The 22,453-nt window shown below is 48.5% G+C and overlaps 1 protein-coding gene across 1 annotated transcript in view; it reads right to left on the reverse strand.

Annotated features, from left to right (window-relative positions):
- The window catches only part of Esrrb (estrogen-related receptor beta), a 114,545-nt gene extending 98,338 nt beyond the window's left edge, over window positions 1–16,207 (reverse strand). Inside the window, exon 1 of the mRNA XM_013012373.1 lies at window positions 15,908–16,207. Coding sequence (XP_012867827.1) covers window positions 15,908–15,957 — 50 coding nt within the window. The 5' untranslated portion in view covers window positions 15,958–16,207. The remainder of the gene's footprint in view (window positions 1–15,907) is intronic.
- Between the last annotated feature and the right edge of the window lie 6,246 nt (window positions 16,208–22,453).

Raw genomic sequence — 22,453 nt, forward strand, 5'->3', positions numbered from 1 at the left:
CTATGGGCAGGAGAGCAGCAGAGACAAGAAATTAGACCCGAGCTGGGCACCTGTAATCCTAGCTACTTAGGAGGCTGAGATTTGAGGATTGTGGTTCAAAGCTAGCCCCGGCAGGAAAGACTGTGAGACTCCTTTCTCCAATTAACCATCAGAAAACCAAAAGTAGCGCTGTGGCTCATGTGGTAGAGCGCTAGCCTTGAGCTGAAAGAGCTCAGGGACAGTGCCCAAGTTCAAACCCTACAACTGACAAAAAACAAACAAAGAACAACAATAACAAAAAAAGCCACCTTGCTTTTCTCTCTTGGGAAGGCCTCTATTCCGGTAGCTAATACTAAAATGAGTGCTAACTGTGAACCAGTCTCTGCTTTAAGCTCTAACAACCCAGCATGGGTTATTGTTGACAAGCAATCCGAGGCACAGCGTGGTCACGTCATAAACCAGCGCCCACAGCGGGACTTGAGGGAGCTGTGGGCTGGTGGTCCACAGTCTATGTTTCACAATTGACCGAGAGGAAAGGACTGATGAGGCACCACACTTGTCAGTTTTCACGGGAGTACAAATACTCCCATTGTGTCCACTCTGAATACACAGTTGGGCCCACAGTGGGAATCCACAGTGGGCCACAGCTGCCCATCACATAGGATTTTTCATTTCACAGGTAACCAAGACCTAAGTTTTCTATAAACGTGTAAAGTAAAATGTATAAAGTGTCAGCCAGATGCCAGTGGCTCAAGCCTATAATCCTAGCTATTCAGGAGGTTGAGATCTGAGGTTCAAAGCCAGTCTGGGCAGACAAATCTATAACACTCTTATCTCCATCTCCAATTAACCAACAAAAAACTAGAAGTGGAGTTGTGGCTCAAGTGGCTGAGCATCAGCTTTGAGAAAAAAAAAAACTAAGGGAGAGCCCAAGCCCTGAGTTCAAGCCCCAGTACTCTTATAGACATCCATATACATATCAGGCAATGATGTTTTATATATTTATGATGTGTGTGTGTGTGTGTGTGTATGTGCGTGTGTGTGTGTATGTGCGTGTGTGTGTGTGTGTGTGTGCCAGTCTTGGGGCTCGAACTCAGGTCCTGAGTGCTGTCTCTCAGCTTTTCTGCTCAAGGCTAGCACTCTTCCACTTGAGCCACAGCTGTAACTTCCAGCTTTTTGTTTTGTTTTGTTTTTGGAAGTATTGTTTTATGACTGCCACCAGGAGTGGGCTGTGCAGTGTGGCAGGTGTATTAGGTTTGCGGTAAACGTGGGTTGGGAGAAGGAGATGACAACTGAGTGGCTGGAGGGGAAGAGGAAGGTTTGCGGCCAGACCCACAGACGCTCAGATACACTGCTGAGGATGGGAGCGGAGGAAGCTGTCACGGCAAGCTATGACTAAGCCACCAATAAGATTAAGACATTCTTGGAAATCTAGCTGACCATTGGAGTTGAGGTCCAGCGTCTTCATCATGCAGTCGAGGACGCCAGGGTCCTTCTGGTTCTTTGTGAAGGAAGCCAGTTCGAATTGATGAGCCTTAGGAACTCTGTCTTGGACAGAGTTGAGTTGTTCCCATCCCTTTCAGCATACTTCTGGAAAACAGCAATCAGGGACTCGATGAATCTCTCAGTCTCTGTAGGTTGAGACTTTTTTTTCCAAGTTGGAGTAGAGCGGGGGCCGGAAGGCTGCGGTGGCAGCTGGGAGCAGCAGTGTCCAGCTTTTTTTAGTAGTAGATATGAGTAAAGAGATGAGTAGAGATATGAGTCTCATGGACTTTCATGCCCAGGCTGGATTTGAACTGTGATCCTCAGATCTCAGCCTCCCGAGTAGCTAGGATTATAGGCATGAGCAACTAGTGCCAGACTTTGATCTTTGTTATCTATCTATCTATCTATCTATCTATCTATCTATCTATCTATCTATCTATCTATCTATCTATCTATCTATCTATCTATCTATCTTTTCTTATGGGGCATGAACTCAGGATCTAGCCTTGTCCCTGAGCTCTTTTGCTTAAGGCTAGTGCTCTACCTCAGTTCCACTTCTGGTTTTTTTGGTGGTTAATTGGAGATAAGAGTCTTATGGACTTTCTGCCCAACCTTCCTGGCTTTGAACCTTGATCCTCAAATTTCAGCCTCCTAAGTAGCTAGGATTACAGGCATGAACCACCAGTGTTGGACTATGATCTTTTTTTTTTTTAATTACAGTATATTTAAGTAAAAGTTTATAAACATTTAATTTTCAATAATGATTATAGTTACCAATCAGCTTACAACAGCCCTAAAATTGAATAACTGGCTGTCCTTATCAGCTTGAGCTGTTTGCAATACAACCCTGAGACCATGAGTAAGATACCTGAAGCCAGGCTTTTCTCCCAACCACACCCTCGCTGTCTCCCAGAAGGGCTTGGTGGTCCTGGCCAGACACAGTGACCCTGTGCCCAGCTGTTCCACTGCAAGCAATTCTCCACAGTTACTTTCTCCACAGTCCTCTTCCTCTTGTTTTCCACCCATTTCCAATCTCCCTGGCATGTCTCAACCAGCATTTATTAAGCACTTACTATGTGCCAGAACTGCAACTCAGGGCCAGAGAGCAGCTGCAAAGAGAGATTAATCCTGCCCTTGGAGGATGATTTGGGGAAGGTCCAAAGTTCCGTCTATAGGCTTCCTTGGTGCCAATGACAGGACAGAGGTTGGTGCCTGATTGGCTATGCCAATTTCCCCCCTTTTCCCTCCCTCCTTCCCTCCATTCCTCCCTCCCTCCCTTCCTTCCTCCCTTCCTCCCTCCCTTCCTTCCTTCCTTCCTTCCTTCCTTCCTTCTCTCTCTCCCTCCTTCCTTCCTTTTTTCTTCCTTCCTCTTTCCCTCCCTCCCTCCCTCCCTCCCTCCCTTCCTTCCTTCCTTCCTTCCTCCCTTCTTTCCTCTCTTCTTTCTCTTGTTCTCATTCCATCCCTCTCCCTCCTTCTTTTCCTCCCTTCTTCCTTCTTTTCTTCCTCTCCCTCCCTTTTTTTTTAAGGAAAGAAAGAAAGCTTTTCATTGGTTTATTCAAAGGAGCATGCCAGTTTTCTAGCAATGATTGGAAGATGTCAGAACAAATGGCACCGTGAAAGAATAATTCAACACATTTTAAGTAAAAATAAAATTTTTATAGTTTTAAATACATTCAGAAATGTTTTGGCTAGGTGTTAACCTTGATAAAGTCACTCAGTTTGGTGCTTTAAATTAAGTCTGTTTACTATGAATCAAGTCATTTTTAGAGGATTTTAACAGGTTCTTGTTCTGTGATCAAGACACAGTGTTAACTCTACACAGCCTCTGGTGCTTAACCACATCTCCTTCCCTTTTTGTGTGCCCATACAGGTCCTCATGCTCTTGATTTCCACTCAAGGTTGGTGCTCTACCACTTCATTGAGCCACACTTCCACTTCCAGCTTTTTGCTGGTTGACTAGGGATAAGGGATGCTCAGATCTGTCTGCTTGGTGGACTTCAAACCACAATCCTCAGATCTTGGCCTCCTGACTAGCTAGGATGACAGACATGAGCCACCTGTGCCTGGCACTTTCTTTCTTGACCAAGATAGGAGACCCAATTTTTCTCTTCCATCTCTACCATAAACCTTACCCATGTGCTAGTTCCACCCAACTCCAAAAGGGTGCTCTAAGGGTAGGGGCAGAAATCTGAAGTTTTAGGTGCACTGAGAACTGAAACATGTTGATAAAGAACATAGGCATGCAGCTAGCCAGCATTTGTGCACATCTTGGCTTTGTCAGCTGTGTAACTTTGGGCACGTAACTTAATATCTCTATGCCTCAGTTTGCTTCTTAGGGATGCTATGAAGAAGTCATGAGTTAATATGTAAAGCATTTCTAGGACAATCCCTGGCACATAGTAAGTACGCAGTAAACATCAATCACAGAAACTTACTATTATTTTCCAGCACATATCTTTGGCCCTACACTTCGTTATTGTTAGAGAAGAGAATCTGGACCCTGTCCTCATGCTCTGAGAAAATGGTGTGGGATGGGTTGTTTCTTCCTCCCTCCCTCCCTCCCTCCCTTCCTTCCTTCCTTCCTTCCTTCCTTCCTTCCTTCCTTCCTTTCTTTTTTTTTTGGTCAGTCATGGGGCCTGAACTCTGGGCCTGGGCATTGTCCCTCAGCTCTTCAGCTCAAGGCTAGTGCCCTACCACTTGAGCCACAGCACCACTTCTGGCTTTTTTCTGCTTGTGTGGTGCTGAGGAATCAAACCCAGGGCCTCATGCATGCGAGGCAAGCACTCTACCACTAAGCCACCTTCCCAGCACCTAGGTTGTTTCTTATTTGTTTGTTTCTGGTAGTGCAGGCCACCCAAACCCCAGTCTAGACAAGTACTCTAGCCCTGAGCTGCATGGCCAGGTCAGAGGTCAGTTTGCCTCTGCATATTCAGCAGCTGTGCATGGGAGCAGGGAGCATTTCTCAGGATGAGTGAGTCCTGAACACCTTCCAGCTTGTCTGGAGGTCAGGCAAGCGGTGTGTATGCGCATGAAATTGTGTGTGTGGGAGACAGACATTCTAGATGCAGAAGCAGCTGCTGTGATGAAGAACCTGTAGCTGCTTTCTGAAACCAGAGTGTCAAGCCAGCTCCTCCAGGGTCCCCTCTTCACCTGCCTTCCACAAGGATGCCCCTGCTGGACCCAGGACTCCCCAGACTCCCCAAGAAACCAGGGGAAGACCCAGTTACTGGGCTGGTACCCATGTGATGCAGTGCCACCCAGGGCCTGTAGGGGGCTCTAGAACCCTTCCGTTTCCCTACCCTGTTTGTGAGGGCATGAGGAGTAAAACAATGGTTGTATTCACCAGGCTGCAGGCTGGCACTCCGGGAGGTGAGTGAGGGCAGCCGGGCTTCACTGGTACCCTGCTGGCAACCCTAGTTGGTCCACAGTCCCAGCTGGCTGTGTTTCAGGTTTAATCACTGCTTCTCTCTACTTTAACAGCTGACACTGGTGTGGGCAGGGGTTACATGGAAAAGCCATGACCCCCCCATAGCCCAGCAGGCAGCAGCTTCCAGGGCTGGGCACTTGGGGTCCCTCAGCCTGCCGCCTCTTCAGCCTACCTGCCAGGGAAACACTAGGCGGAGAGGGGTCTCTCAAAAGATGCGACCTTAAGACTAAATTCAGCAGCCTTGGCAGATCCCATCGCGCAGATTTATTTGCCTAATTACAACTCTGCCACAACACCTGGAGGACAGAAGCTATGTACCCACTAACTTCTAAGGGCATGTCCAGCCTAACCATCTAATAGCAACGAAAAGTTAAAGACAGTCATTTAAAAGAAAGAACTCAGGGGGGAAAAAATCCCCAACAGCATATATAATTGTTGTTCCTGTTTTAAAAGCAGGGGGAAAAAATAAGGGAGGGCTGAAAATGTGGCTTAGTGGTAGAGTGCTTGCCTAGCATTCATGAAGCCCTAGGATCAATTCCTCAGTACCACATAAATAGAAAAAGCCAGGAGTGGAGCTGTGGCTCAAGTGGTAGAACACTAGCCTTGAGCAAAAGCAGCTCAGGGACAGTGCCCAGGCCCAGAGTTCAAGGTCCAGGATTGGCAAAAAAAAAAGGGGGGGTCAGGGGGGATGAGTTTCTTAGACAAATTTAGGGAATAGGGAAATATGGCATGGGATTTATTTAATACTAAAAATTTTATTTGCTGTTTAACTAAATTTAAATTTAACTTGGTATTTCATATTTTAATCAGACAACCCTACCCAAGAGGCTGAAAATATAGGAATTCATTCAGAGGAAATTTCCTTATTCATCATCTGCACCCCAAATCATAATTCCTTCCTAATCTCTTATATTAGTATAGAAAATCCAAACCACATGATTGCATTAAACACAGTAATCAGTTCAAGCACCATTGCTGGGGACAACCAGTATCACAAACCTTACTAGAGCAATAAAAAGTAACTTGCCAAAGATAATAACAGGAAAAAAAGCAATATTGACCTTTAATGCATACCTACTATGCACTTGACACTTTGGTAATTACCCAGTGTAATTTTCCCAACAAACCTGGGTTTTGGGGGGAGGTTTTTGGGGAAAAAGAAAAAGAAAAGACTCGTTTCTGTATAAATCTAATTTCTGTAGTTCTTATAAAGGCATGTACATTTCTACTCAGTTAACTTCCTGGGAGAGAGGAGAGAGAAACTAGAAGGGGCTCCAGACTGCCGATAAATAGGTTTCTTCTAAATGCAATGCCAGGTCTCTTGTTAATTGGTTACATGTCACTTACCCAGGAAGCCGTCTTAATTTCAAAAGACTACCACTAGCTTGCAATACGGGGTTGTGGCAGAGAAGGAGGGGGTAAAGGCATGGCTGTCATCAGCAAGTTGGCCCTACAACTGAGGAAGATGTGTAAGAAAGACCTGGAAAGAATAAACAGCTCCTTTGCTGTGAATAAAAGCATACTCGGGCCATTCCTGAACACTTGCTGACAATGACACAGATTCTGAATGTTCTCTGTAAGAAAAAACACCCTTTCTCCTAATCCTTCTTAAACTCAACAAGACTGATTGGTTTTTATTATTCATGAATTAATTTTTTACTCACGGTCCAACAAGGGAATTGCAGCTATAAAATTTCTCACCGATTGAGGAGAGGAGAAAAAGAAAAAAAAAAAGCTGCTCTTGGCTAGAGCCGCACGGCCAAACTCTTGTGTTCTTTAAAGTGGCATGTTTGGTTTGCTAAATCAGTTAATAAGCAATTAATAATCCAACACCTTGGAGTTTTATTTTACCTAAGGGAGAAAAATAAAATGGAGGAGGAACCCAAGGAAGAATATTGAGGTGTTTAAAAAAGGTGCAGACAGCTAGGGACCCTGGTATGGTGGATGGAACAGAGTTACCTCCTCTTTCCCAGGTGTGTGTATACACACTTGTGCGTGGACTCACACACACACACACACACACACACACACATGAGAGACAAAATAACAGAGGCAATGCTCAATTCAAAAGTAATCCACAGATGAACACCGTCTGCAGATGAGCAGAGGTTAGATCTGGGAGTCACCATGAAGGCTGCAAGAGGGTGGTAGGGACCCAGCAGGGCTCAGGTCCCCATGACCTCAGCCTCTGGAGAATAGAGCAGGAACAGAGTTCTCATGGGTTCCAAAAGGCCAAGACGGCGACCGACTCCACACAATTCTTTCCCAAATGTCCCTACACACCAAGTGATAACCTTGTGTCCTCTGTGTGTCTTTGGTCTACAAAACTCTCCCGAGAACACAGCCGGCTGGGGGATGTGAGAGGCAGAGCATCACGCAGCCCCTGGTGGTAGAGGGGTCACACTTGACATGTATCCTTTCCAGGAAACACTGCTCCCTTCTGAGTTCAAAGGCAAGATGCCCAGCTTCAGTCGGAGGCAGGTGTGTCACATTCTCTCTACCTGCCTCTTCATCGTCACACATCCGGCAGCTTTTGCTCCTGGATGATTTCAGACATGCGAACCCGAAGCCTCTATGTGTTACATTTGCGTAACAAAGATTTATGATTCGGGACACAAGTCATGGCTACCCTTACCCAGTTTCTATGAGAAAACAGACTGTAAGCATCTCTTTGCAATTCGTGAAAAGGAAGGCGATAAGCTATGACTGGTGTCGTAATTATGATCATCTCATTATTGCTGTGATTGCTGAAAAAAAAATCAGTATCCTTTCTACTAAACAGACAAGCTTCTTAGCTTGACTGTTGAGGTAGACAATGTCAACACACCCAAGAGACAAATGACAAAGCATAAAGCTTTGTCATAAATAAATGCTGTACTCTGCATGCTGAAGGGCTGATTCACCATCAGAAGGGAGATTTTTCTGCTGATCAATGAGGAAGAACGAAATCAAAAGCATATACTAGATTACTCCCAGCCACCAAGTTGCCAAACTAGGGCTCCCAGACCCAGGCAGAGAGACGAGGGCAAGATTAAAAAATTGGTTTTGGACTGAGTTTAGTTCTTCTGATACCTCTTCTCTCACTCTGTTACCTGGTACCCCAGGTAAGAGATACAGCCAGCCTGGAATTCCCTATAAACAGATTGGTTACACTTTTTATTCTTTTCATCCACAACATAGTGGATAGTGGATAAGGAAATTGATGAGTGGATCAGAACTAGATGCCAATGACAGTCATTCTGTGTGGGGATTTCACCTGCCTCTCGCTCAGAACCTCTGATCAACACAGACATGCTCATGCACACACGTACACACACTCATACACAGACTCATACTTCAATGCGCCTTCCTCCCAAATATAAAATTGAGAGGGGTTACCAAGAAAAGAACAAGCAACAGCAAAATTCAAATGTAATTAGAAAGGGGAAAAATAGATGAAGACAAAGGAAAAGGCAAAATAGTAAAGCATAAGAGAAATTTTATCTAAAATACCAGCCATCTAGTTCCTCCTGTTCTTAGCACTGTAATCCTTGTTCTTTGCCCCCTTCGGAAGCCGAGAGCTCTTTGAGAAGTCCAGGGATGTTCAAAACTCTTTCCAAAGTATTTTAAAGCACAACCAGGTTAAAAATATTCAAGCTAAAAATCTAAGCAAAGATCATAAAATTATTTAAATGGATTTAAAAAAGACAAAAAAAGCACCTAATTTATATATCTGAGTTAATTCAAACAAGAAATAAAAGAGCCAAATTGAAACAGTACTTCACCCTTTAGTCAAGGAAGGAAACTCTTTCCTTGACTAAAGAGTCTGACTAGGATTGGGCTCGGCACATGCAGCCGTTTAGGAAATACGAGGTCTGGGCAGGAGGCTGACTGCAGCTGTCATTGGCAGGAGAGGACCCTGAGATAGTTTTAAATGAAAATTGATCACATTTGAAACCAGAGGATAAAAACGAAACCTTGTCAGAGTTTGTGGAACTGCTTCTTGACCTCTGGACGGAATGACATTGAAGAAGAAAATAACATTTTTCCAGAAAACCATTCCCACAAAAGCTTTGATCCTGGTCAATGCTGAATGACAATATTAAAAAGAATATTTTAGCATCTTAAGGAACAAAGGAGAGAGACTTTTTAAAAGAAAATAAAACATTTTAAAGACCAAAACATAGAGAGCTTCAAAAGTACGGTAAAATAAAGATGAAAAAAATTACATTGCCAATGGAATGTTTTCCCCCAGGAAAACTTTTGTTTGAGGTTTATACAGTTTTCATTTAAATTCAGATCATCCTGTTTTTATTTACTTATTTAACTAATTAATTAAGTGCCCGTACTGGGGCTTGAATTCAGTGGCTAGGCACTGTCCCTGAGCCTTTTCGGTCTAGGTTGGCATTCAACCATCAAAGCCACAGCTCCACTTGCAGCTTTTACTTAAATGGTTAACTGGAGATAAAAACTCACATGGACTTTGCTGTCTCTGATACTTTTGAACTATAGTCCTCAGATCTCAGCCTCCTGAGTAGCGGGGGTTACAGGCATAAACCACCAGCACTGGCTCAGAGAATTCAAATTTTAAGATATGTAGCCAGTCATTCCTCCCCTACCTTATCTGATTCCTTGCTGAAAGTCCTGTGGGCAGAGCAGCCAGTAGGATTGTCCTTGATTTAAGAAAACATTGACGCTTTAAGCCACAGTCTGTGAATGGTGGCCTCCACGGAAAGCAGAGGAGATGGAAGAGGACTTCCACTTGGTGGATGGCTCAAGTACTCCTTCCAGCATGGCCATCTGTTATTCCAGAGAAGGGAGGACCTGCCCTCCCTCTCCCAGGTCTGTCCCAGTCCTACTCAGGCCAGCAAACTAAAGACAGTCTTGTTAGAAAGTCTGAGACCCTCTGCATTGCAGGGACCACCAGCCAGGGGGTCCCCTGCCTCTGCCTCTGCAATCCCTTTCATGCTGTGGGCCAATCAGTGGAAGGCAGGGCAGCCGCTCTTGGAGCCTCACTGGGCCTGACCTCGGTCCAGGCAAGGGGCACAGCGGCACAGGGTGAACGTTTACAGAGCAGAGCCCTCTGCCCACACTCACCCACCGTAACACACTGGCATGTCACCAGACCATCCCCAGCCCCCAAACTCTCAGGAAGAGGCACGGCTTTTGCTATTTGAGGGTATAGAAAGGTTCTGTACCACCTTGGCATCCCCCAAAATGCCTGATGCTTTCTTAGTCATTACTTATAAATAAAGATCCACTTGAGATCCTTTCTGATTTTAAATCCAACCAGTATCAAAAGATAAGGCACTTGAGAGGGTAGATCTTCCTATCTACTCAAAGAGGTTGAAACACTGCTCAATGGAGGGAAAATCACCAGGAACCTACTGTCCTCACCTCACTATTTTGGGTGTCTTTTTATGGAATTGCTTGATTGAATGAAAGGTGGGGGGTGTCTCTGCTCCTGGAAACAAATTGAGGCGGAGCTGGCCAGTGTCTGGCCTTCCCCACGGATCTCAGGGGCAGAATGGCCAGAAATGACCGCTCTACAGAATCACGCTCAGAGCCCAGCAGGCTCTCACCTGCAAAGGCTGGTTCTAGGAAGAGGCTGGAGTGATGAGGAACACAAGCCACTGCCTTCCGGCCCTGGGAGCACCCGGCAGAAGCCATCTCACGTTCACTTTTGCATCTGGAGTTTTCTAGCATGACACCCAGAGGCACAGGGCTGACTGGCTCACACCCAGTCTTCCTAGAACATCCTCCAGGGTGGACACTGGGGAGGAACTGCTCCAGCCCAGCCTTGTGTAAGGTCACATCCCAAGAGGTGCCGGTCAGTAGCCCAGTGCCCTAGGGAATAAAGAACCCCACCTCTTTAGCCCCTCCCAGCTGATGACCCTCCAAGGAAGGGGTTGGGACTTAGCCCAGTGCTGCCTCTGTCAGCAGAAGGTCAGTGGACTCACCAGTGGCAGAAGGCAGGCCGGTCCTGCGGGGGTTAATCTGCCAGGTCAGCTGTTGCAGGGGTCATCGTGATGTGCAGAGAAGTTGAGCATCCAGTCCCCCATGGCTGGTGTGCTAATTACATTTGCAATTATAAACACCATAGCCTCCCCCCATACAGGGACTAGGCCAGACTCCTGGATGGGACAACCAGATGTAATCCGATTCCAGGCCACCCCACATAGCCCAGGGGACACAGGGGCCAGCTGAAGCTGATAGGCTCTTCCTGTAAGGACTGACCATGTCTATGACTATTTCCCAGTGGTGTGTTTGCTAGACTGGACTGAAATACAGCTCTACCTGGGCTTCTAGCTCATATGTACTATAAAAGAAAAAAAAGTCTCCTGATTTGTCCCTTGAAATGAAGCAAGTAGCTTCAAGGTGAACAGGCAAGATGGTTAGGTAGCCTCTGGGTTTATTGGTTTGGTTCCAGTCCACCTTCAACTTTCATCTTTTCTGGCCTCCTAGGAACTTTCTGCAGACCTGCACCCATAGTCCCCGCTGGACCTCTGTGCCCTTTAGGGCCTATGGTGATGGTGAAGAACACTAGAAGCTACGCATTTCAGCCGAGCTAGGGGGCCTTTCCCACTGGTAACGCTGAACAAGAGTCACTAGAATCTGGACAGCCCTCCCGGAGTGGGGGTTGAGGGCCGGGAGGAGGCATGGCTGGTCTAGGCAGAGCTCTTAGTCATGCACAAGAGTACCTCACAGGTCTCTTGTCAAGAATGATGGGCAGAGAACCCTGTGATGGTCAGTAGAGGAGGGGAGACCTAGAATGTGGGGTCAGATTTTACTTTGAAGGGTGGATTATGGTAGAATTAGTTCTTCTTTTAAATATGGAACCACAACGAGTTTCAATTATTTCAAGGAAGCCACTTAAAGTCCTGAGGAGGCAACTTCTAGGATGGGGTGCTGGAGATCCAACACCAAAGCATCATGCCTTAATTCTGCTGTCTGCCAAATTCTCTCTCCTTCTGCAGCTGTCTCTGTCCACAGCCACACCCTAATGCCCAGATATACTGTCTCTCAATGTATCTCACAGATCTGCTACAGTAATGCAGATCTTTGCTCAAAAGAAATAAGGTATTTTACAGAGGACTGAGAAAGGAGGCAAACTTGTTCAATGGCTATAGATTCTTTAAAAAAAATCATTTGGCAAAATGTCCAATTTCAGGAGCAGGAAGGGAAGTTACAAGACCACCCCCCCCCATAGCGGCATTAGGGCCAGGCATTCTAGGAAGCCACGAGTGCCACGAAATCTCCATCACAGCCACCAGCCTCCAGGTGCTTTTCCTCCCAAGTCCCTCTGTCCCTTTTCTCTCAGATTGAGTAGGATATTCATTGATTTCCTCACATCACATCATAGAATGAAGCCTGTTGGCAGATTGGCTTCTTTTCCTTCCTTCCTCCCTCCTTCCCTCTCTCCCTCCCCCTTCCTTCCTTCCTTCTTTCCTCCTTCATTCTTTCCTTATGTCTACTTTCCTACCTTTTAAAAAAAAATAAAGGAAGATCCATCCACTCTCCTAATTAGAGGGTAAAATAGAGGATTGTTTCTAAAATGAAAGGGGTTGGGGAAAGAATCAGTTCCAATAGGAAATTTCCAGGGATGTCAGGATTTCACTGAGCCGGAAAGGGCCTTAGCCAGGCTTGGATGGAGCCCTGCAAGGCTGACCTAATGTTTTCTCCATTTACTACCCTGGGGCTGAACAAGTCCCACTGGCTCTCCCCATCCTCTTCCACAGCCCACACCTCCAGAAGCGTGGCAGCCCCTCCGTTGGAAAACCAAGACTAATGTCCTCAACTCTGATTTATTTTAAAATGTACCATTAAAAATTAATTTCCCCCTTTGTTTTTCTCTGGGTCACTGATTCTGAATTACCATGTGGCATTTTCCTACGTGTGAACCCACACATTTTACCTTCAGGACAGCTTGCTCTTTGTTTCTGTAACAACACAAAGTGGTCATCGGATGGTGGTAAGGTAAGGCCACCCCCGCTGAGCCCCCCTGGGTTTGTGCCGGGGGGGGGGTCTCCAGCCATCCTGTCAGGGACACACTTGTACACAGGCATTCAGGGGAGCATGCTGGCTCCCACTCTGGCTGATTATATATGTACATAAAATATTGATTAGAAAGGGTAATGGAGTCACCCACAGGATTGGCTACAGAAAAAGGAAAATAAAGGAGAAAAAGTAGGAGGAGGGGTGTGTGTGTGTGTGTGTGTGTGTGTGTGTGCGCGTGTGAGTGTGGTCATTTCTGACCTGGGAAAGTGAGGATAACATGGACGCATGACAAAATATTCTGTGTGCTGGTACAAGGAGGATGGCCTGCGAGGTCTTTATCTCTGAACTCCACTCCCTGTGCCCTTGGGTGTTCTCAGGTCCCGGGAATATCAGCTAATCTGCATGGGTAAAAGCTGACTGTGCAAGGCACACGGATCCTTCACGTATATGTTCTCTGTAAAACAGTGTTACCGCAATAAACGGGTTCATCCAGTGTCTTTCCAACCAACCAAAGCATGCATTTCTCCCCCTTTGTGACTTTATCACTGATGATCCAATGCTGCCTGTCACAAAGTCCTGGGGTAGAGGTCAGAAAGATGCTTCCCATAGACACCAGCCGCTGGCCAGGATGCTCTCCTGTGCCATGCCAAATGAAAACCATCACTGGAACCCATGTCTACCCACGGTGACATTCATTAGTGCTTAGGGCTGTGCCTAGCAGACCTGAGAAATGGCACCTTACAGGGACCACATTTCAGCAGAGATGGCAGGTAGACTTTGGCTTTTCCTATGCCCCATGGAGTGAGTAGCTTTCCATCCCCCTCTCTTTCCCCCAAAGAAAACAGTGGGGAATTCAACCTACAATCAAATGATTTCACCGTGAGCCTTTCCATGGCATTCAGGACCTTGGGACTCACACCTCTTGTGTCTTCTCACACATTTTCACCTGAAACTCAAACCTTGGTTCCTGTCAGGTCCTGCAGTATCTGGTTGCTAACCCTCCCATCTCTCCTGGTCAACACAATCAAAGAATATACTTTCCCTTACACATTTCATATTGATTGACTATGACTTGAGCCAGGGACAAACGCACAAAGATTTCCAGCTCAACTGAAGAAGTCACCTCTGGAGAGAAGGAGCCTAAATAATTTAAACATCCAATATTTGTCTTCCTTGGTAATTTTATGGGAGGAAATGCCCCACAAGCACCAACCATCCCGCAGCCTCACTTTCGCCCTCCTCTGACCCCCAAGGATCCTGTGCTCCCCACTTGAGTGCTTTGTAAGGCGCTACTGCTACCCTCACCCCAACCCCTACCAGCTGGGATCAGAGTGAACCTTCAAAGAGAACGAAAAGCCACTTTCTAAGCTAATGGATTGTAATACAGGAGCCCCCCCCCCCATCCCATCTCCCAGACTAGTGCTTTCTTCCCACCCTCTGTCTAAATTCTGGACACATCTAAAGGACTCATGAAAATCCTAAAACTAGCAGAAAGGCCGGCATGGGAGGACACGATGGTCTGATCCACACGGTCTGATCCACACGGTCTGATGGTCCGATCCATGCAACTCTCGCACACAGCGTTTAGGGAAATTGCTTGAGACCCGCGTGGGCCACAGCCAGGGGAAAAAGTCGGTGTCTGGTAGGAGGGGGGCCGAAGGGGGGCGGAGAAAAGACACGTCGGAAAGCCCTCCAGGATCAGTTATTCCACAGATAGGGTTCCGTGGATCTTCCAAGGCGGCATAGGAAGAAGGAAGGGGTGCGAACATGAAAGGTGGAGAGAAAGACTGACTTAATCCGTTTAGTTTGCTTGCTTGGGAGGGGAGGGGGAGAGAAAAGGCGGAAGTACAAAAAGTTCGGCAGGGGGAAAAAATCTGTGAGTGAAAACATCGAATTTCCAGCTTACAATTTCTATCTTTTTTTTTCTTTTCTAATTAAATGTTTTCCCAAAGACCACTCTGCGCGCACGCTCGCGCGCACCCAGATGCTCCCTTCTCCTGCGCCACCCGGGACGCCCAGCGAGCTGGCGGCGACGCAGGCAGGCAGGCAGGCAGGCAGAGGATCTGGTAGGTATGACAAGCAGAGGGTATGGGACGAGGGACGCAGGTGGCCGGAGAGGTCTTGGACAGGACGCGTGGCGGGGATGGGGGAGAGGGGTGGAGAGACAGCTTCCCACGCGACTCACCGGGAATCGGATGTTCACTTCAAACTCTGTGCGTGCGCTTGGGGAGGCCAACGGAGCACAGGGACCGGGGCTGGGGTGGGGCGGAGGGGGAACGGGTGGGGGGGGGGAGAAGCCACCGCCCAGAGCCAACCCCGGGGGAACAGAGAAATCGTCTCCAGGTAACTTTGCCTCTGCCCGTAGCGCCTAGCTGGCTACCTCTACTCCTGGCTTGGACCCCGGCTTCCTGCGCGTTCTGGGTGCTGGCTGCTCGGGACAGCGCGCGCGCACGCACACACTTCGCCCCGTGGGGAGAGACCTCACGGGGAGCGCAGCCCCGACCTCCTGCCGTCCCCGACCCCCCCTCCTCCCGTGGGTGGTCCGTAGGCTCGTCTCCCCCACCGGCGGAAGGTCACTTTGGGACCCCAGAATAGATATAAAATCAAAGCAGCCGGCTTGCTTGCTGTCCCCCCGGCGGACGCGGGACAGGACACCCCGGCTGCACCTGTTCTGGGTTTTCGCCTCCCTTTCACCCCGTTTACGGAAATAGGTGGGTTTGGGGGTTGTTTTTGGCACCGCCCAGCGAGATCGGAGTGAACCGAGAAAGTGCCGCTCTCGCCTCTCCAAGTGCGGATTTATACGCGGGGGGCACGCGGGAAAAGTTAGAGGTGGTTGACTCAAACCCCGGCGGAGCCTCCCAGGAAGTGTGCCGCTCCCCCCCCGCCCCGCACTGGGTGCCCCCCTGTACCCCCCAAAGCTCCCCGACACTTCAAAAAAAATGTACGGAAGAGGAACTGCGACAGCCAGGACCGAGCCCTCGCTGGACGCGCAGAAGGACAGGCGGACAGACAGACAGACAGAGGAAGCAGGACACCTACTGGTTGTGGTAGCCGAGGGGGTCCGGGATGCAGAGTTCGGACACGTCCATCAGTCCCGGTTTAGCATTCCCAGTTGGTGGAGGCGGGCTGCGGGGGAAATCACGCGGAAGACGAGTGAAGGGCACCGGCGGCGAGGCGCGGTCCGATCCGATCCGGGCTGGGGCACGGGACCGGAGAAGGTAGAAGCCGGGGCGGAGGCAGGGGCGAGGTGCGGGGGGCAGAGGAGGCCGGGAGCCGAGCGTGCGCGCACAGCTCCGGGCTCCCACTCATCCACACTCGCAGCCAGAGAGCGAGAGCGGGCAGAGGGGGATGCGACGCGCGCGGTGGAGGAGGCTGGGGCACCCGAGACTTGGAGCCCACTAACCCTACTGTAGCTTTAAGGCTGAGAGTCTGATGTATGGTTTGGCTCCCATTGGCTATCTCGCAGGGGCTGGACTTAAAGTGACAGGATCAAGTGACAGGGGGCCAGCCTTTCAATGGAACGTGGTGCGCTGGGCTGGCTCTTGCTGACACTCAAGGTCCCTATCTCCTGAGGAGTAGGCGGACTAGATTTAAAAGACTTAAAACTTGCCCACCTGAGAGGAGAAAAGGGGGGGGACACGGGGGTGTAAGTCTCCAAGTGGCTAGTCTGTGGTTGTGGGTAGAGGGAAAGTTATGGACTACATCATCTCCACAACATCCTACCACATTTTCACTTAGCAGGCCTAGCAAACTCACCCCCTCAGCATTTTGGAATGGGCTCATTTGGTACATTTTAAATAAATCACAGTTTTCCATCCCAGCACCAAGGGGAAGCATCAAAGCCTTGTTTTGGGGTGTTGGAATTTGTGAAGGTTCAGGTGAGCACACAGGTGAGACGCAGCGACAGAGAGCAAAAGGGAAATGGATCCCCTTCCTAGCTGCTGCATCACCTGGCATATGGCTGCATCGCCTGGCATACGGCTAGGTACAGGGTGTACATCCACAAAAATGCCTCTAGATGTGTAAACAGAGGCCGGTTCACACATTCAGGACACAGGGGCTGTGCATAAACCCCCATCAGCTTAGGAAAACACAGTGGTGGTTCAAACCCTCAGCGTACCTGCCTGCCATAGCCACTCTGAGTCACAAGGAGACACTTTCAAATGTGCACCTGAATCCCCGGCTCTGAACACACCTGCATCCCTGCCCTCCACTCGCTCCCTCCAAAGCCTGAATATTACAGGCTGCCACTGCACGGAACAGAGCTATAAGTCAAGTTCTAATCCTTCTTGTGGGGCTTTTCATCTTTTGAGATGTCCCTGCCACAGGGATAATAATCAATTTGATGATTCAAATGAGTGTGGGAGGGGAACAAGTATAGAATTATTTAAAAGAGGCAGAGAAAAAGCCCTCAGGAGAGACCACCGCCTCATTCTCCTATATTCTCCAGAAGACAATGAGCAGTAGAGAGGGAAGACATAATTTCATCATCAAAATAATGTCTAAACGGTGTGTAACGGGGGGAGCACCATGCATTTGGGGAGTAAGACAGGGAACAGAGAGGGTGGTGCCAAGCCCCAGGAGGTGCCGGCTGCTTCAGGAGGGTTAGGAGAATGGGCAGCAGCCCTGCAGGTGTTTGGCTGGAACAAATGTGCCTGTGCAGGCTGGGGAAGAAGGCTGAATGGAGGAAGACATGGGAGTCTCCAGGCTGGAAGTTCACAGAGGCATCTCACCAAGAGATGGATGAAGATGTCTGGTGTGTCAGCAGACCTCCAGCAGACTCCTAACTTCTTTTATCAAACAGAGACTTCGTTAGAGGTAGGCAGAAGGATCCATAGACACTCTCCCCGAGAGCCTGGCTTCTCTATGACCCCTAGCTCTTGCTGAGAAGGACTCTGTGACTGTTTTCATCCTTTCTCTGCTCTGGAAATCCATTCTTGAAGCACATGCTGGGGGGGCAGTAAGATGTGCGCCTACCATACACGTCTACTTTCTGTAATTAGGAAGGAGGTTCCAGTCTTTAGCCTATAGGGAAATCCTCACAAGTTTCCCTAGGTCTCTGGAATCCCTCCACAACTCTACTACTCTTCCCTTAGGGCCCAATCTTTGTACCTGCCACATAGAGGCTCCCTTCCATACCGCACCACAGCCCTCTGCTATTCCCCTTGCCTTCAGGAGCTTTCTCATAATTAGCAATCATAGGTATTTTGGTGTTTGGGATGAGAGGCCCCCCCCCATTTCCTCCCCTCACCACGGCTTTCCTCACTAGACGAAGGTCAATGAAGGGAGTGATTGTTTCATCCGAACCACCAGTACCTGCAGCCTCAGGGATGGATTGTGGATGTGTGCTACCAGGCCTGGCTCACAATTTCTTTTCCTTCTTGCTATTACTAGTACTACAATTTACATATTTTCCAAGACAGAATAACTTTTGTTTCCCTGTACTGGGGATTGAATCCAGGGCTTTGCTCTTGTCAGGGAAGTGCTCTGCCTCTTGAGCTGCCTTCATCCCTCAAACACATCAGTTTTCACAGGAGACAGCACCGAGTGGAATGAAGGTGTCTCCAGAGGGTGACACCTGGAGCCCTAGGCTTAAGGACACTGGACACAAAGAAGGGAGAAGAAATCTGTGGGGGCTAGCGAGCTGGGATAATGACTCCACACAGTCCTCCTCTGCATCGAAGGCTCCAGGATGGTAGTTTTGGAGGGCCTGCTTTCTAGGCATTAGCTGATAGCCCTCTGGGCAGCAAGAAGGTCCTTGAGACCCCAGAAGGCCCTGTCCCCACTGCCCTGGACCTTCCTTTCCCTTTCTGTCCCTGGCAAGATTGAGCCTCCATACTGCTCCAGGAGAGATCAGGGCAGGGAGCCAGGACACCCTCCCCGACCCCTTCCCAAGACATAATTCAACATGGAAGCCCAAGTCTCACCTGAGACATTCCAGGCAAGTCTGGCTGGGTCCCACTGTGCACAGAACCAGCCTCTCCTTGCCCGCCCTTCAGTCAGTTCACAGAGGACAGGATTCCTTCCTAAAGCAAGGGCCAGGTTCCATGGCTCTGGCTGGAGAGACCACAGTGGGGACGATGCAGAAGACTCTGGGATCTTCTCCTCACTCATCCATGTGACCTTGCCAAGGTCATCTTTTCCCCAGAAAACAAAGGCTATGTTGGACAGAAAGTAGGTTGGCAGAGCTCTTGGCTTCTTTCAAGCTTGAAATGCATAGAGCCAATCACAATTTTATACCTTTACTGGACATCTCCAGCAATTGTTACTTGTAATCCATCCCTAGCAAAAGCTGTAAGCCATCCTTTTTATGACTTTTTGTTCTTTGGGCTACCAGGTCCAGCCCTGGAACATGGGGTTGTGAACATTGCAGAAGGTATAAGTGGACACTCACTTTGTTTACATATCACACTCCCATAACCGTACAGCTGGGAGAGGCTCTGGGAATTACAGATGGTCCTTGCCACTAATACAGTTTGACACAGATTTTTTTCTTTTGTCTTTATGATACAAGATCTCTTTCGAAGTAGCCTAGGCTGGCCTTTGACCTTGTGATTTTCCTACCTCAGCCTCCCCAGTACTGAGATTACAGGTGTGATCTACCATGACTGACTTAATATGATTTTTCATCTTTACAGTGGTACAAAAGCCACATGAATTCAGAAGAAACTGACCCTCAATCTTTTTATTGGCTTATACGAGTTATATATGGGGGGGGGAGTGTCAATGTTACTTCTCCACACATGTTTATTCTGTGATAAACCTCAAAGTCTGAGTTTTGATCTTTTCCCAGGAGAGAGAAATAGAGCACAAGACTCCCTTGCCAATGCTAGGTGGCCACATTAAGTCCCCACTCTCAGGTGGCACCCTATTGCTCACATGTTTTTAGGATAGGTGCACATCATGCATTGTCAGTTGATGATCAATTTGCAGGGGTGCATACCTAGGAGAATCTGCATTTAAATCAAGAAACGTGCATATTTCCCTGTGTGGCCAAGTGTCCTTCTCAAGGTCACATGCAAATAACAAGCAAGTATGCCATCTGTGGTCTCTGGGTTTCTACTCATTCAACTTTGAAATCTTTGTAGACAAGATTCTCTCCTTCTCCTGCCTCACTAATTGAAGCTTTTTCCTAAGGCTTGGGAGGCCTGATGCGAGCAGTCCCAGGAGCATGACTCTCCACACCCCCATCCGCCCAGTAGATAGTAAGGGCATGGGTTTCTGTGTCTGCACCCTTCTCCACATGACCTGCTGGGAGGTCAAAAGGCAGTGTGGCAGGTGGAGGCCATTTTCATGACCTCTGTTCTGTCATGAGCATTGCTCAGGTGACAGATCATCAGAAAGCACAATCACACACAGCACACCCTGCTTCTCAGGCCCGCATTTCCTTCCCTACAAAAAGCACTAAGCACAGGGCACAGGTGGCTCATGCCTGTAATCCTAGCTACTGAGGAGGCTGAGATTTGAGGCTCAACAGCCCAGGCAAGAAGATATGTGAGACTCATGTCCAATTAACCACCAGAAAACCAGAAGTGGCACTGTGGCTCAAGTGGTAGAGCACTCGCCTTGTGCTGAAGAGCTCAGGGACAGCACCCAGGCCTAGAGTTCAAGCCCCACAACCAACAAAAAGGAAAAAGTCCTGGCAAGTGTGCTAATATGTCATTAAGCAGGGCTGAACATGATGACACATACCTGTAATCACAGCTACTCAGGAGGTGGAAACTGGCCAGCCTCGAACCACAAGACTCCCCATTACCAAGACTCCCAATTCAACCAATAAGCCAGGTGTCATGGTCCACATTTATAATCTCAACCACCTAGGTGGCTGTAGATAGGAGACTCCTGTCCAAGGCTGGTCCTGGACAAAAAAATTACAACCACTCCCACACAAAAGCCTATGCAAAAAAATAATGAAAAAGCACAAAAAGGGCTGAGGACATAGCCCAAATGGTAGAGTAACTGTTTAGCAAGCACAAGGCCCTGAGTTCAAACCCTAGTGCAAAAGAAAGAAAGAAAGAAAGAAAGAAAAGAAGGAAGGAAGGAAGGAAGGAAGGAAGGAAGAAAGAAAGAAAGAAAGAAAAGAGAAAGCAAGCAGCAAGGAAGGCAGAATGGCAGGCAGGCAGGATGGATGGAAGGAAGGAAGGAAGGAAGGAAGGAAGGAAGGAAGGAAGGAAGGCAGGCAGGCAGGCAGGCAGGAAGGCAGGAAGAGCACTGAGCAGGTCATGGATCTGGCCCATCATAGGTCGATACTACCCCACCGCCTGATTCATCTCATTGCAGCCTGGCTCAGTCCTCAGAGCGGCTCTCCTAATGGCTGAACCTGAACTTGTACAGCTAAGCCCAGAACAGCACCCTTGGCAAAGAGCTGGTGCAAATCTCTATCCTTCACAGAGCCTGGTCTTGGCAGTATGTTCCTTCCCTTGACTCAGCCTCCCCTGATGCTCATCATTTTGCACAAATAAGGCAGCAGCAGCAAGCAATGTCTCTCAAGTTCTCCTATTCCCCCTTTCCTTGTGAGGCTCTGGGACCCACAAAAAGAGATGGCCTTTTGCATCTTTCAAACCAGGCAACTCAACCTGAGCTAGTGGACCCAGTGTGGTCCTCAGGTCAGCAGAGAACTTGATCACTCAATGAGGTCTCATCAGTAGCCAATAAAACCCAGCAGGCATTTCTGGAGAGTGAGCCCCTTGCTCTCCATGTCCAACAGGTGCGGAGACACATTGTGTAGGAACATCATCTGTTCTTTCACCCATACCTATGTGCATTGAAGACCAGGGTCCAGGTACGAACGGTGCCGCAGGGAACACTCAACGTGTATAACCACTTCTTACACCAGCCCGGGGTGGACAGGGTGCCTCTGTGGAGTTGTCTGCATTGGAAGCCAAGCTTGCATGTACTCCAGCTCACTGTGAGGGCTGGGAGAAACGGGTCCGGGAAGGACACCCATGACAGTCCACCATGACGAAGGCGAGCCTCACCTGAGCATCCCTGGGGCCAGATCAATGTCCCCCAACACACCTCTGTGGACCTGGCGTCCCCTCACATGCTTGAATGTGGGGTGTGGAGTTATATCCCCGAGTGGTAGCCAGCAGACTGCCAACCCATTGGCTGGCATCCGTCCCAAGGATCCTAATGAACTGATAACACTGATAGAATGTGAGTTTGTGCTCTATAATAGTCTCTTGCTGACAGATAAATGCTGCGGAAACATGATGGCTTTTCCTGAAGCTGTAATGGGCCATTATTGGGGCAAGAAGGCTCAGGCCCCTTGAGCACTGTTGCTGAGGCACCAAAAGCATGAAGGGGTTGTTTTGAGTAGATCAATGTGGGGGCTCCGCCCGCCACCACTGTCACCCACGTCATTATCTGAATTTCCTATGGGGGCTTGGAAGACCTTCCAGGCAGTCCAAGCTCCATACTTTATTCGTTTCCTTATCCCAAGATTCATGTTCCCCAGCACAAGCTGGGCAGTACACTGAAGTTACCTGCTTGCCACAGACATCCGCTCTTCCTGGATCTCCTAGGAAGAGGCAGCTGCAGAGGGCAGGCAGGTCAGAGGACCAGCAAAGCAAGGTTTTCCTCTCT

Source organism: Dipodomys ordii, unplaced genomic scaffold (genome assembly GCF_000151885.1).
Source record: "Dipodomys ordii isolate 6190 unplaced genomic scaffold, Dord_2.0 Scaffold2, whole genome shotgun sequence".
Lineage (NCBI taxonomy): Eukaryota > Metazoa > Chordata > Mammalia > Rodentia > Heteromyidae > Dipodomys > Dipodomys ordii.